Below are 14,045 nucleotides of genomic sequence, written 5' to 3'. Positions count from 1 at the left end.
AGGACACATGCATCCTTCAGAAATAGAACACATTATCATATTGATTTACATAACATAAACTGTCTTTAAATATGTATAGCTAATTCTGTCTTCTATTAACCTCCTCTTCCCCACTCTTTCTGGGGGTATCCTCTGTATGTAGGTTGAGTTTGAAGATGCCTCTCAGTTAATGGTAAAACGCAATGAGATCTTTACTCTCGAAGAACAGTTGCCGAAAAGAGTCAGGTGTCGTCTAGTAAGTATCATCAGTTCTGTGGTTATTTGTGGTAGTTATGGTTTGCTTTTTTTGTAAACACATTAAAGTGCCACCAAAAAGAATATTTATGTAATCTGCTTCTTTATTGCTTCTCTTAATTTTTATTCTTAGGGCTTCAGGTTTCATAAAACACATAAGGAAAATTACGGGACTACTTCTCCTTATGTATAGCAGTCAACTTAATATTTTCAGATGCCAATCTTCTACAAATAATCATTTTTTTTAAGCTATTGTAAGGAGGAATTGATGACTTTTTAGAACAGTTTTCCAAGCTGCTGTTACAATTGTAAATTGCTGAATCTAGCTATTACGTTCTATAAATACAGTGTCTGTTTAATAAAAATACAAACCGTCTACTCACCCGAAAGGGAATACTGCAGGCAGCATAGAACCTGACTAGTGCTGTATATGTGAAATCTTGTACGGTGCCAGGGAGTGGAGTTTTTTTTTTTATTATTATTATTATTAATGTTGTACTGCATTTTTAGCTTGTTCATTGATAAACCCTCCTTTTGTGCAGTCTCTGAGTACTGGAGCTTCCTTGGATGGCACTGAGGATGAAGACACAGCTAAACGCCCAAGAGTGACCAGTCCCGACAGGCCTGAAGAACATTCCGAAAGCCAGGCGTTTGAAGTCTTAAAAGAGCCATTTGTAGAGAGCCTGAATCAGTCTCAAGGAATTTACTGACACTGCCAGCAAGCTGCTCCGAACAATATGTGGACAAACCATGCACACCCTCTACAATGTCTTGCTAATGGTTGAACAGTAAAGCCTCTCCGAGGTTCACAGGTTATGGACTATTGACATTTCAGAAAGAATAAACAGGAGCAATTATGCCATGGGCAGAGATGCGGAATTGGGACACATCCAGGTGTGAACAATAATAATGCTCCAGGTGCTATCTTGAAACTGCCCTTTAGTATTCTCTCTTCTTTCACAACCTTGCAAGAAATATTTCTAGAAATAACTGAAGAAAATTTAAAAGAAGAATTCAGATCAGGTTTTATAAATTACTGGCTTTAAACAATGAATCAAAAGGCGATTTTGTAGACGTACATCTATGGAGGAAATCAGAGCAGCAACCATTTTATTTATTATTTTTATATATATATATATTTTTATTTGTAAATGACACAAAATTGTTCTTTGTGATGTGAAAGAAGATGATCATGTTTATCTGGGGAATTCGCTTGTGTTTTTCCTAATTCAAATGTTATTTCTCTCCTATTGTTCTGATGTCGTCATTTGTTTTCTCCTCCTTTTGCGTTTACTTTTCCATACTTTCATTTTTCTGGTTCTGTTCTTGATCTCTCTCCTATCACTACCTGTGAATCTGCTGCTTGTTCTCATTAATTCACTTGAGCTTACTCACAAAAAATTATTTGTATGGGACAGTATTTTCAAAAGGGGTAAAACTTGTCAATTACCATTCCAGCTAAATTGTTTGTTTGGGTTTTTTATGTATATTTTATTTCTGTTGGGAGTGGGGGGGGGATGCAGCAGAAAGCAAAGCAAAATTTGTTCTATTAATTACTGTCCGAAGACCTAAACGGTAATAGCCACTTCCGCCATGCTGCTCCTGGATGTATGTAAAGAATATTGGGTGTTTTTGGCTGGAGGGTTTGTGGTGGGGGTTTTGTACTAGGTTCCTGGGCTGACTATGCATGTGTTCTAGCCCCTTTTTCACCAAGTTTTGGGGCGATGGAGTTGCATTTCTAAGTATTTTTAATGTGTATTGTGAGGTGTTGCCCTTGAGAGCTGTGCAGCCTGCAGCATGTTTCCTGTTTGTGTTCTTATAACCCATGCTGTACGGAGCCAAAAGGAACCATGAAAAATTAATTTTGGGGAGGGGGGGTGGGATTTGTCAGTTTGTCTCACGTCACACACAAATCAGATATTTCCTCTTGTTAGACAGACGTGTGATGTATTTTTCTGCTCAGTTTCTAATTAATTAAAAGCTATGAGCGAAGATATGTCAGATCATTGACTCTCTACTTTGACCTATTACTTTTTTCAATTTTTTCAATTTATTTTGTTTGCCAGATATACTTTGTTAATGTATATTTTGCTTACATTTAGTAGAAAAGCAGCATTTAGATACCAGGTTGAAGACTAAAGAGGTATGTACTATATAATAAGTGGTAGTAGGGATATGAAAAGAGACCAAAAGGGCTACTCGACTGCCCTAATTAAAGTAATCACAGATATACCCAATATGGAAACATGCGTGCATTTAAAGCGACACTATAGTCACTAGAACAACTACAGCTTATTGTATTGGTTCTGGTAAGTATAATCAGTCCCTTTAGGCTTTTTGCAGTAAAGCCTATCTTTTCAGAGAAAATTATGTGTTTACATCACAGCCTAGGGATACCTCCAGTGGCCACTGTGCAGCACTGACATGCTGCATGGAGACACTGAACCTTCATCATAGAGATGCATTGGTTTAATTCATCTCTGAGAATATGCTGATTTGCCAAGGTTGTGTTTGGTTTGTGCTGGCTCTGCCTCTGATCTGCCTCATTGACCATCTGATCCAATCAAATTCTTTCCTCTGGGAAAGGATTGTGATTGGCTGAGAACACTTCTGATTATGTCAGCCAAGCAGGCAGAGCCAGCACCAGCAAGCTGCAATAAAAGTAAGATTTTAGGGTGCATGGGGGGGGTAAATGTTTTTTATATATATATATGTTTATGTTTGAGACTCTATAGCATGGGTGTCCAACCTTTTGTCTTCCCTGGGCCGCATTGAGCGCAGAGGAATTGTCTTGGGCCACACATCAAATATATAATATAGATTATAGATAATGTATATAAGTAATCTCTTTAAAAGCCCTTTTCTTAATTTTGATATTTCAATTGTTTAGTAGATAACTCCCTTATTTGTTATCCTTGTGTGGGATTGGCATATTTAAGAATATCAAATTAGGGAGCTATCGACTAAACACACACGTGTGTGTATATGTATGCACAGATGCTCACAATCACAGACCTATATACACATAATCACCGACACACATATACAATCACAGACCTATACGCACAATCACAAATACATACACACAATCACATGCGTACACCAACAATCAATCACACACCACCATACACATACATATACCTACACACAATCAGACCTATACACACACATACTTATACACAAACATAATCACAGATACACACACATAAAATCACATGCATACAAACACATGATCACAGATATACACACACACAATCAGACATGTCCACAGATCCCTGCCCCTCCACCCCTCCCCCCACACACAGCCAATCACTGACAAAACATACACAAAAATCACATGCACACACATTTTATACTAAAGAGGTATACCCAGCCTCCCTAACTTGCTCTTCCTCTTCCTGGTGGCCAGTGGTTGCTGCTGGGATGGAGCCTGGAACCTCTGTGCTCTTCATGCACAGGTCCCTCGCATGCCCAGCAGTGATGCCGGGATGATGTCCTATCCCGGCGGACAGGTCACTGTTAGGCGGTGAGGAAGCTGTGCAGGAGGAGCACAGAATGTAATGGGCCCAGGGGCATACCTAGAGCTTTTGTATTCTAATTTTTCTTTTTTATTGCCTACTACAACAGTAATAGGCAATAAAAAAAACATTCTATCCCCCCTTCTACAAAACACCTGCCACTCTACAAAAAATCCTGCCCAGTCCCACTTCTACAACCCCTCCACCTTCTGTAAAACCCCTGCTCAGTCCTCCCTTCTACAAAACCCCTGCTCAGTCCTCCCTTCTACAAAACCCATGCTCAGTCCTCCCTTCTACAAAACTCCTGCTCAGTCCTCCCTTCTACAAAACTCCTGCTCAGTCCTCCCTTCTACAAAACCCCTGCCCAGTCCTCCCTTCTACAAAATCCCCTGCCCAGTCACTCCCTTCTACAAAATCCCCTGCCCAGTCACTCCCTTCTACAAAACCCCTGCTCAGTCCTCCCTTCTACAAAACCCATGCTCAGTCCTCCCTTCTACAAAACTCCTGCTCAGTCCTCCCTTCTACAAAACTCCTGCTCAGTCCTCCCTTCTACAAAACTCCTGTTCAGTCCTCACTTCTACATAACCCCTGCCCAGTCCTCCCTTCTACAAAATCCCCTGCCCAGTCACTCCCTTCTACAAAATCCCCTGCCCAGTCACTCCCTTCTACAAAATCCCCTGCCCAGTCACTCCCTTCTACAAAATCCCCTGCCCAGTCACTCGCTTCAAGACCTTTGCTCACTCCCTACAAATCCCCTTTCACAAAAACTCCTGTTTCCCCTGTACAAAGATTCCTGCCCCCCTACAAACCCGTTTACAAAAAACCCTGCTCCCTCTCGAGACCCTTGCACAAAAAAGAAATTAAAAAAACACAATATTAGCAAGCACTTAGCCTGCTCCTCCGCCTGTTTGCTGCTTCCTGGTGATCCAGACTGCAGACTCTCCCACCGCGGCGGCGCCTGCACAGACTGTCAGAGTGCTTTTGCTCAGAACACCGTGAGGGCAGAGCATGTGGACAGCGCGTTATTGCGCACCTTCACATTCCTCCTCCTCCTGCTGTTCCCCACACCACTGAATGGGCTCCCTGCCTCACTTTCTGCCCAGCAGCGCGGACGGCAACCGGGTCACATGCAAGTCGCGGGTTAGACACCCATGCTCTATAGTGTCCCTTTAATTATGCATTATTTTTCTCATTGAGCTATATCTAAAAACAGCTTACAAAAGCAGCAGATCTCTTGTCTAAAGCCTTTGTAAGTCTTTCCTTTCAACCCAGCCTAGACTTGCTTCGGCTGTCCCATTACAGACTTCCAATTACAGGCTTTAAATTTTTTTATAATTCAATAAGTGCAGAAAAACAGGAGAAGAGATTTTAAAAAATATGATGGACATTGGGCAAGATGGACAGATATGGGACAGAATGGGCTAAAGGCTAAGATTATATCTAGAGTATGACCAAACCTTTATAGCTAATGTTCAGGATTCCCAAGTATGTGTCTTAACTATGGTTAATTCATACATTAAAAAAAAATATCACTTTTGGATCTAAAGATTAAAGAAAAAAACCTTTTCAATCTGTTTCAACAACTTTTTTGGCAGATGACAATTTACTGCACACGTACACTAGGTTTTGATTACACAGGTGTCTCTTATGTGTCTGTTTATTTCAAGAAATGGACTTCTTGCAACTGTTCTTTCAGTACTTGGCAAATGCTAATGGGCTATGAGTACCATTGACTGATAGTTAAAATTGTAGCATATAAAACTGTTTACTAGAATGAGATTATCATAGTTACCGCAAATAAATGCTGTGTATAAATCAATAGTTTTTAGAAATTTTACTTACCGAAAATTCTTTCATTAATATAGTGGCAGTACTTGTGGGGTTGTATATCGTCTTATAGACAAGCCGACTGTAATATAAATCAATCATAAATTTAAGTAGTCCCTCTTACCTACGTTCCCCTTAAACACCGGACTTGCCCCCAGACTCTCCAGTATGATAAGAAAACACAAGAAACCATTCCATGCTCAATATACATGTATTATCAATATAGGGAGGGAATCATACTGACACTATAGTAAGGAAAAAAATATTTACGGTAAGTAAATTTAGTGGCAGTACCTGTGGAGATATAAAAAGCTTGAAGCCCCTTACACCCAAAAGCAGCTTCAGAGGATGAAAAGATCTCTAGTCAATAGTGCTTTATAAGCATATGAAATAAGGAACAGGCTTCTGCTTTCCAAAAGTCTTCAGGAGAAGTGTTGGATATTTAAGCTCAGGATGTAGACATGGTCCTAGTCAAATGGGTTCTAATAGGAAAAGGCAAAGGAACATTGCATGATTTTAAGATATTTATAAAGAAGAAAAGGCAGGAGATTGGGACCAAGTAGGTATCCTGTTCCCACTCCTTGCAGATGAGTAGGAACGGACCCCTTTGTCCTGCCCCCTATCTGAGTGAAGGTGACCTAGACTGGGTTTGCTAATAGGGGATAACCATTAATTAAATAGAGGTAAAAAAAAATCCTCTCAATCCCGCGCCCTTCGTAAGCCGATTGGCTTATCCAGAGGTGGCTAATTAAGGATATGATATTTATTCAGCACAGACCAAGGGTATGGTCATTCTGCCATACCCTGTGTCTTAACACGCCCGAAAAGCACATATGGCATTCATTTTTTGTTTTATTTTATTCACATTTAGGTAGCACTATGCACTTTTTGAATGGAATTATCTTTGAGGGAATTTCGGTGCAGGTAGGCACTAGCCTTGTGCGGTGCTGAGGTAAATAGGGACAAGTATGTGTGCTGACTCTTAAGTCACCCCTAGACCTTAACTATAACTTTTATTCCTACTAGTAGGGAACCTTGTTTGAGTAGTTGTGGGTGGTAGTAGTGTCCCACATCCCTTGTTCTCTAGAGATATACCACTTAGTGGGAGATAGCTTTCCTTAGAAGCATTTTAGCTCCTTATCTGGGTCTTTTTGTTGGAGACTATCCCTTATGTTAAGATTTTTTCTCTCCCCTGTTGATTTTCTAGTAGAATTTAGAATTGCACTGAACAGATTTTCCGGTATTCCTTTACTTTGTAAAATTAGCCTTGCAACAGTCAAACCGTCAATTTGGACATTTGAAGCATTTTCTATGGAAGAAGGACAATCTCCAAAAGATGATCCCGAGAGGCAGAGTTCCCAAGATTCTAGGGCCATTTGTCTTAATGCCGATAAGCAACTCCTGTTCGGCCAATAAGGAAGGATAGCAAGAACTCGTGCCCGGTCTGCTCTGATCTTCTGAAGTACCTTCGGAATCAATGGAATTGGACGAAACCGGTATGCAATAATAATTAATGAAAATTTGGCCAGAAGATCGATGTCCTAGAATCTATAGGAACAGATAAGGGGGTAACCCTCAAAGAGTTGAGAAAGAGAGGAAATCTGTTCCCACTACCAATATCAAGTACACACAAAGAGTTAAAAATCTAGAAGATACTTTATTGATTGATCAGAGACACCAATGTAAAAAAAACAAAAACAGCAGTGACTGCCTGACTAAACGGAAGTAAATTTCGGCAGTCAAAGCAAAAAGCACAAAAAAATAGAAAGTAAGAAAAATAGAGAATTACACAAACGAATAAAACAATGGACTGAGTTTCTAAACGTCGCCGTAGCGATATAGATAAGTATCTAAAGTAGAATTAAAGCCCACTTAAAGCGGGATGGCATAGAACGGCGTTAAGGGGTTAAAGGCTCATCAGGAGGATTTGATATGATTTGCATATGACCGTTTCAATACGAATTCAGGAATCTGATGTTGATATGGCTCACACTTAGTACTATTTGAGCATATATGTATACAAGAACCATTGAAGAGACCATAATAGAACATGTTCATTTGCTATTACTATCATAGACTGAGTTTACATTGACTGTAGAAGAACCCCCTTCAGTTGAACGGCACAGATACTTTGCATTGTATCTAATTTATATCTCACACATTGATACAATTATATCGATATACAACGATATTGTACAACTCAACTTAGTGGGATCATAGTTGGAGCACCTTCTATGCACTAATTCTACTTTAGATACTTATCTATATCGCTACGGCGTCGTTTAGAAACTCAGTCCATTGTTTTATTCTTTGTGTAATTCTCTATTTTTCTTACTTTCTATCTATTTTTTTGTGCTCTTTGCTTTGACTGCCGAAATTGACTTCCGTTTAGTCAGGCAGTCACTGCTGGGGTTTTTTACATTGGTGTCTCTGATCAATCAATAAAGTATCTTCTAGATTTTTAACTGTTTGTGTGTACTTGATATTGGTAGTGGGAACAGATTTCCTCTCTCTTTTTTCAGGTACGCAATAATGAAATGCCAGAGGATTGACTTATGGTCAAGAAAATATGGATTGTCTTGTCTGAAAAGCGACGTGAACACAGAAACCTTTCTGTTAATTTTTCTTGCCATGAGGTCTATTACAGGAAGACCGTATCTTTCCACTATTTTTGAAAAAATATGTGGCTGGACAAACCAGTTTGTTGGAGACCACTGATTCCTGCTGAGATTGTCCGCGACAATATTTTCTTTGTCTTTTATGTGGACTGCTGCGAGGGAATCCAGATTTTCTTGTGACCACACCATTATCTTTGCAGTTCTTTGATCCTTGTTCTGCCTTGATGATTGATATAGTCTACCATAGTGCTGTTGTCTCATTGGATCTTCACTGTTTTGTTCAAAATCAAGAATGTAAACGCTTTCGGGGTATACCAAGCTGCCTTGAGTTCTCTATAATTGAATGAATGATTTGCTTCCTCTTGATTCCACAGACCCTGACGGAATGTGACAGAAGGTGCGCTCCCCCTCCCTGTTTTGATGCGTCTGTCGTGAGAACTATACATTCTTTCTGATGAAACGGAAAACCCGTCCGGAATCTTGACTTCTTCCACTAATTCAACGGGATCCGGATTGGTAATGACAAGCTGAATTTCAAATCCAGGTCTTCGTTCCTTCTTGTCCAATGAGATAAGATCTCCCATTGGAGTGGCCTTATTGCTGATTTCGCTCACTTGACGGCTGGAATTAAAGATGTAAGGGTTCCTAGAATACTCATTGCTTTTCTTATAGTGCAATGTGGTTCTTGTTGGAGAAAAAATATTTCCTTTTTATCTTTTGTCTCTTTTGAAGCGGAAGATAAAGTGATGGTGTTTTGGAATATATGATTAAACCCAGGAATTGGATCTTTAAAGTTGAAAAGGCTGTGACTTTTTTAGATTGACAATACAACCATGTTTTCTGAGAATATGCATTGTGACTTGAATATTCTCTTCCGCTGTCTTCTTGATTCTGCTTTGATTAGCCACCATAGATATTCCTCTTTCTCTTAACCTTGCTGTCAACGGTGTTAGAAGTTTGGTACAAATTCTTGGTGCTGAGGTGAGACCAAAAGGGAGAGCCTTGAATTGAAAATGGAGAGTTCTTGTACAGGAGTGAATTACAAACCTCTATTGGCGAACCACCCGGGAATGCCTCTTACCTAAGCCGGCTTCCATATGGCATCAGATGCTGCCAATCCATTTGCTCTGTAACCGATCTCGGAGCAGGACTATCGTCAGGTCCCCAAGCAGAAACCCTTGCGCCTCAACAGACTTTTAAAACCTTAGTCAGTGGTCTGTCCCGAATGAGACAAGAAAGAATACTGGAGATCCTGGGAATAAGTCTGGTATTTAAGGGGAAGGTAGAAGGGACTATTTGAATTTATGATTGATTTATTTTACAGTTGACTTGTCTATAGGAAGATATACAACCCCACAGGTACTGCCACTATATGTTAGGAACTTATTGTTTCAGAGAGGATTGTCCCAGAAAAAAAAATGGGTGTAAAAATAATAACAATGCAGATTTGTTTTCCATTGACTAGAGCTATTAAAGTAGGCAGTACTGTGCCTTCAGAGCCAATAAATATAAAACAAAGAAGGCTACTAAAATGCCTATCTAAGAATAAATATGGGGATTTGGTTCCACCATATGTTGTTAAGCCCACCACTACTTTCAAAGTACCCCAATATTGGTGGGTCCTAAGCTAAAATGTGGGGGACAAATTAAATAGTACTGGTGTTAAATTAAATCCTGGTAAGAGCATAGTGAGTATACAAAAATAAGTGATGAAAGCAATTAAAAACAGTGTTAAAACTAAACAATTAACGTGTTGGTGCTAAAATGAGTATACTCACTATTGCAGATGATATCTGTGCTGACTGTTATTTTTAACACTAGTACTATTTAATTTGTCCCCCACATTTTAGTGTAGGACCCACCAATATTGGGGTACTTTGAAAGTAGTGGTGGGCTTAACAACATATGGCCATATGGTGGAACCAAATCCCCATATTTATTCTTAGATAGGCATTTTAGTAGCCTTCTTTGTTTTATATTTTTTGTAGTCTGAGCGCGCCGCAACTATTTATTCTCTTATTTATGAAGTTTGGTCACTGCGGCAGCACCTTTCATGCAAAATGCAGGCCTCGGGTATGCCCCCAATCCTTTCTCTGTACACATTATATTTGGAATCCAGACCAGATTCCTTTGGGGTTAAGCACCCCGCCCAGGCCCCCCAGCTTCAGAGGCTCCTTTAGAGGTGGCCACAGGTGTGTATATATAGGAGGAGTTTTTCAATAGTCAGGTCACTTTTATTATTTTCTCCAGTCAGCACAGATATCATCTGCAATAGTGAGTATACTCATTTTAGCACCAACACATTAATTGTTTAGTTTTAACACTGTTTTTAATTGCTTTCATAACTTATTTTTGTATACTCACTATGCTCTTACTAGGATTTAATTTAACACCTTTTATTTTTAACACTAGTAGTATTTAATTTGTCCCCCACATTTTAGCATAGGACCCACCAATATTGGGGTACTTTGAAAGTAGTGATGGGCTTAACAACAAATGGCCATATGGTGGAACCAAATCCCCATGTTTATTCTTAGATAGGCATTTTAGTAGCCTTCTTTGTTTTATATTTTGTGTAGTCTGAGTGCGCCACAACTATTTATTCACCTATTTATTCTCTAATTCAGAGCCAATAAAGTCTGTAAACTACACGTTGCAGTGCTCTGGTGGATTGGTGTCAAAAATGAAAAAAGTAATGTAGAATTCGTCAGACCTGCATTAGGCACTAGGTGCAGTTTTGCAAGTCAGATTTCAGATCACTGCTAAATTTGGCATTTAGTGAATAATATGCTTGCAAATTGAAATACAAATTTTAATATTTTTTTGTTAGGGAACATTCCACTACATACCTGCCCTCCACTCCCTGCAGTGATCTCATTATTTAGATGGGTGTTGAACTTCTGTAAAAAAAACACCTCTGGTCTGCCCTTGCTTCTCTGTCTGTCATTGCTGATTTGCCCTGCTGGGGATGCTGGCGCCTGAACGGAGTGATGTTAGTGATGATATGTTGGAAATTAAAACACCAGCCCAGACTGAGGTCCTCAGCGCTCTGCAACAGGTTTTCATTATGGATATCGCTGTATCTTGTTGCGTCCAGTTTTCCCTTAATCCTGGCTATTTTCCAAGTCTCCGTCACTGAAACACCCCCCTAAAAGCATAATGCTACCACCATCCTGCTTCACCGTTGATATGGCATTGCACAGGGAATGAGCAGTACCTCCAGACTTTATACTTTGAATTAAGACCAAACTGTTCAATCTCACAAGCTAACACATTTGTTTGAGGGATTCTATAGTGCCAGGAAAACAAACCCCTTAAAACTCCTTCAGTCACTTACCTGAATCCAGTGCCGATGTCCCTCAGCACTGGGTCAGGCTTAGCCCACGCTCCTATCCAATTGTCAGCTGGCGGGGAGATCTAATGTGCATACACGGCAATGGTCACGTTTACGTTAGGATTTCCCTATAGGAAAGCTGTAATCAATGTTTTCCGATGGGGAAAAAATCTGTCGCTAGAGGTCTTCATGCAGAGCGTGAGGACTTCAAGCGTCAGATACCAGAGCAAAGGTCCATTTCAAACCAGGAATTTCTCTAATGGCAGTCTGATCGTGTAAGGATATTTATAGGGTGATAAATATTAAAAATAATATTTTTATAAAAATTATCAAAAATGATTTAAATAATTTTTATTATATCAAAAAAATATATATTGGTACTGTTCCCCCTAATTTATTTAAAGCCAAGAGCTATCCACTATTTTTAACTCTTATAGACCCTGGAATTCGTTTTATTAGAGGATTTTTATTTCACACACTAATCACAAACTAATAAAAATATAATTTATTGTGACAATACTAATATGTAAAATGCGTGACAATAATCAGTGAATATTTAGGTATAACTTAATTACATAATACAACATGGCAATGGTTTAACACTGTTTACAGACAGTTCAATCTAGCAACATTATATCGACATGTATGCAGTTTTCAACAAGATTTATGACAACACTTAAATCATTGATCAATTCCTTACACAGCATCAACTTGAAATTCCTTTACACAGAGCTTTTCACAGTGTTACCAGTTCTTTTGTAGAATTTCTATCAGGCTTGGAGACATGTTCCAGGAATTGTGAGTGCAAGTATAAATGAGAATTGTGGGAGCTAGAAAAGTTTTCAGTTGAAGACACAAGTGTTAGGATTTTTTTCCTCCCCAGAATTAATTGGAAGAGATAGAGAAAGTTTGGTGTGTACTCGTTCCTGCTCCAGATGTCAGATCTTCGATGTTAGATGTCCCATCCCCAGAGAGTGTGTTTCCCTCCTTTGCCCTTAATTTTTAAAGGAGAATTTCTCTATACGTCACTAGTTGACAGTGACCAATAGAGTAAGGTGGGCGTGTCTTCCCTACAGACTATCATCTAGATTTTGGTCAGTAGATGGCGCAATTACATCACAGAAAACTCTTGTCAGAAAGTCCAGTTATCACCTTGTATAATGGGTTAACTGAATTTCATGATGTGTTTGACTTCATCTTGGTTATCTTTTATGGATAACCATCCATCAAAACCTGTCAGACTTCAAATGCTTTTCTCAGTCTAACTGTCCATAAAATTAGATTTTGACAAGTCTAAGCCTTGGTTTCACCCTCTTAATACAATGTAACTTTGTATCATCAGATCCTTAACCAGTTAAGGACACATGACATGTGTGACATGTCATGGTTCCATTTTATTCCAGAAGTTTGGTCCTTAAGGGGTTAAAGGGACACTATAGTCACCTGAACAACTTTAGCTTAATGAAGCAGTTTTGGTGTATAGAACATGCACCTGAAGCCTCACTGCTCAATCCTCTGCCATTTAGGAGTTAAATCCCATTGTTTATGAACCCTAGTCACACCTCCCTGCATGTGACTTGCACAGCCTTCCATAAACACTTCCTGTAAAGAGAGACATATTTAGGCTTTCTATTGCAAGTTCTGTTTAATTAAGATTTTCTTATCCCCTGCTATGTTAATAGCTTGCTAGACCCTGCAAGACCCTCCTGTATGTGATTAAAGTTCAATTTAGAGATTGAGATACAATTATTTAAGGTGAATTAAATCTGTTTGAAAGTGAAACCAGTTTTTTTTTTCATGCAGGCTCTGTCAATCATAGCCAGGGGAGGTGTGGCTAGGGCTGCATAAACAGAAACAAAGTGATTTAACTCCTAAATGACAGTGAATTGAGCAGTGAAATTGCAGGGGAATGATCTATACACTAAAACTGCTTTATTTATCTAAAGTAATTTAGGTGACTATAGTGTTCCTTTAATATTTAAAAGTAAATTAATTACTGTAGTGTTATGTCATTTTGTGTCTGGTTTTCTTGTGTGAAACTGTGTGTAGCACTTAGTAATGTTGCACGTGGGATTTATACATGTCTATTACACATATTCCACTAACGTTTGTAAATAATATGACATTTCTTCATTGATATATTATTATATCCATGAATATTCTAATATTATTAACTATTACTATTTATAATTAAACATAATTGTAGTTAGTTATATGTGTGTATGTGTATATATGTGTATATATATATATATATATATATATATATATATATATATATTTGTGTCTGGGTTGTTGCTATCAACCCCCCCCCCCCCCCCTTCTGCTGCAGACATCATGTCTTATCTCCAATGTTTACATGCATTCCTCTGCTCAATGCTGAATAGAGTATATAGAGAGAAAAAAATGTCTGTCGTTTTGTTTTCTGTTACAAAATGGAGTCACCTCTGTTTTAATTGTGACTTACAGTATACATTTTTAATTTCTCTCTTAACACAAAATGTTTGTGAGTGAATA

The 14,045-nt window shown here is 38.8% G+C and overlaps 1 protein-coding gene across 3 annotated transcripts in view; it reads left to right on the top strand.

Moving 5' to 3' along the window:
• LOC134611584 (lysine-specific demethylase 4B-like) overlaps positions 1-2,242 on the top strand; it is a 48,309-nt gene extending 46,067 nt beyond the window's left edge. For all 3 annotated transcript variants that reach the window (XM_063455593.1, XM_063455592.1, XM_063455591.1), the window contains 2 exons: positions 143-235; positions 777-2,242. In XM_063455593.1, the coding sequence (XP_063311663.1) occupies positions 143-235; positions 777-944 (261 nt within the window). In that variant the 3' untranslated portion in view covers positions 945-2,242. The remainder of the gene's footprint in view (positions 1-142; positions 236-776) is intronic.
• Positions 2,243-14,045: the final 11,803 nt, after the last annotated feature.

The sequence above is a fragment of the Pelobates fuscus genome, chromosome 5 (assembly GCF_036172605.1).
Source record: "Pelobates fuscus isolate aPelFus1 chromosome 5, aPelFus1.pri, whole genome shotgun sequence".
In the NCBI taxonomy this organism is placed as follows: domain Eukaryota; kingdom Metazoa; phylum Chordata; class Amphibia; order Anura; family Pelobatidae; genus Pelobates; species Pelobates fuscus.
This window is presented reverse-complemented; position numbering and strand designations above follow the sequence as displayed.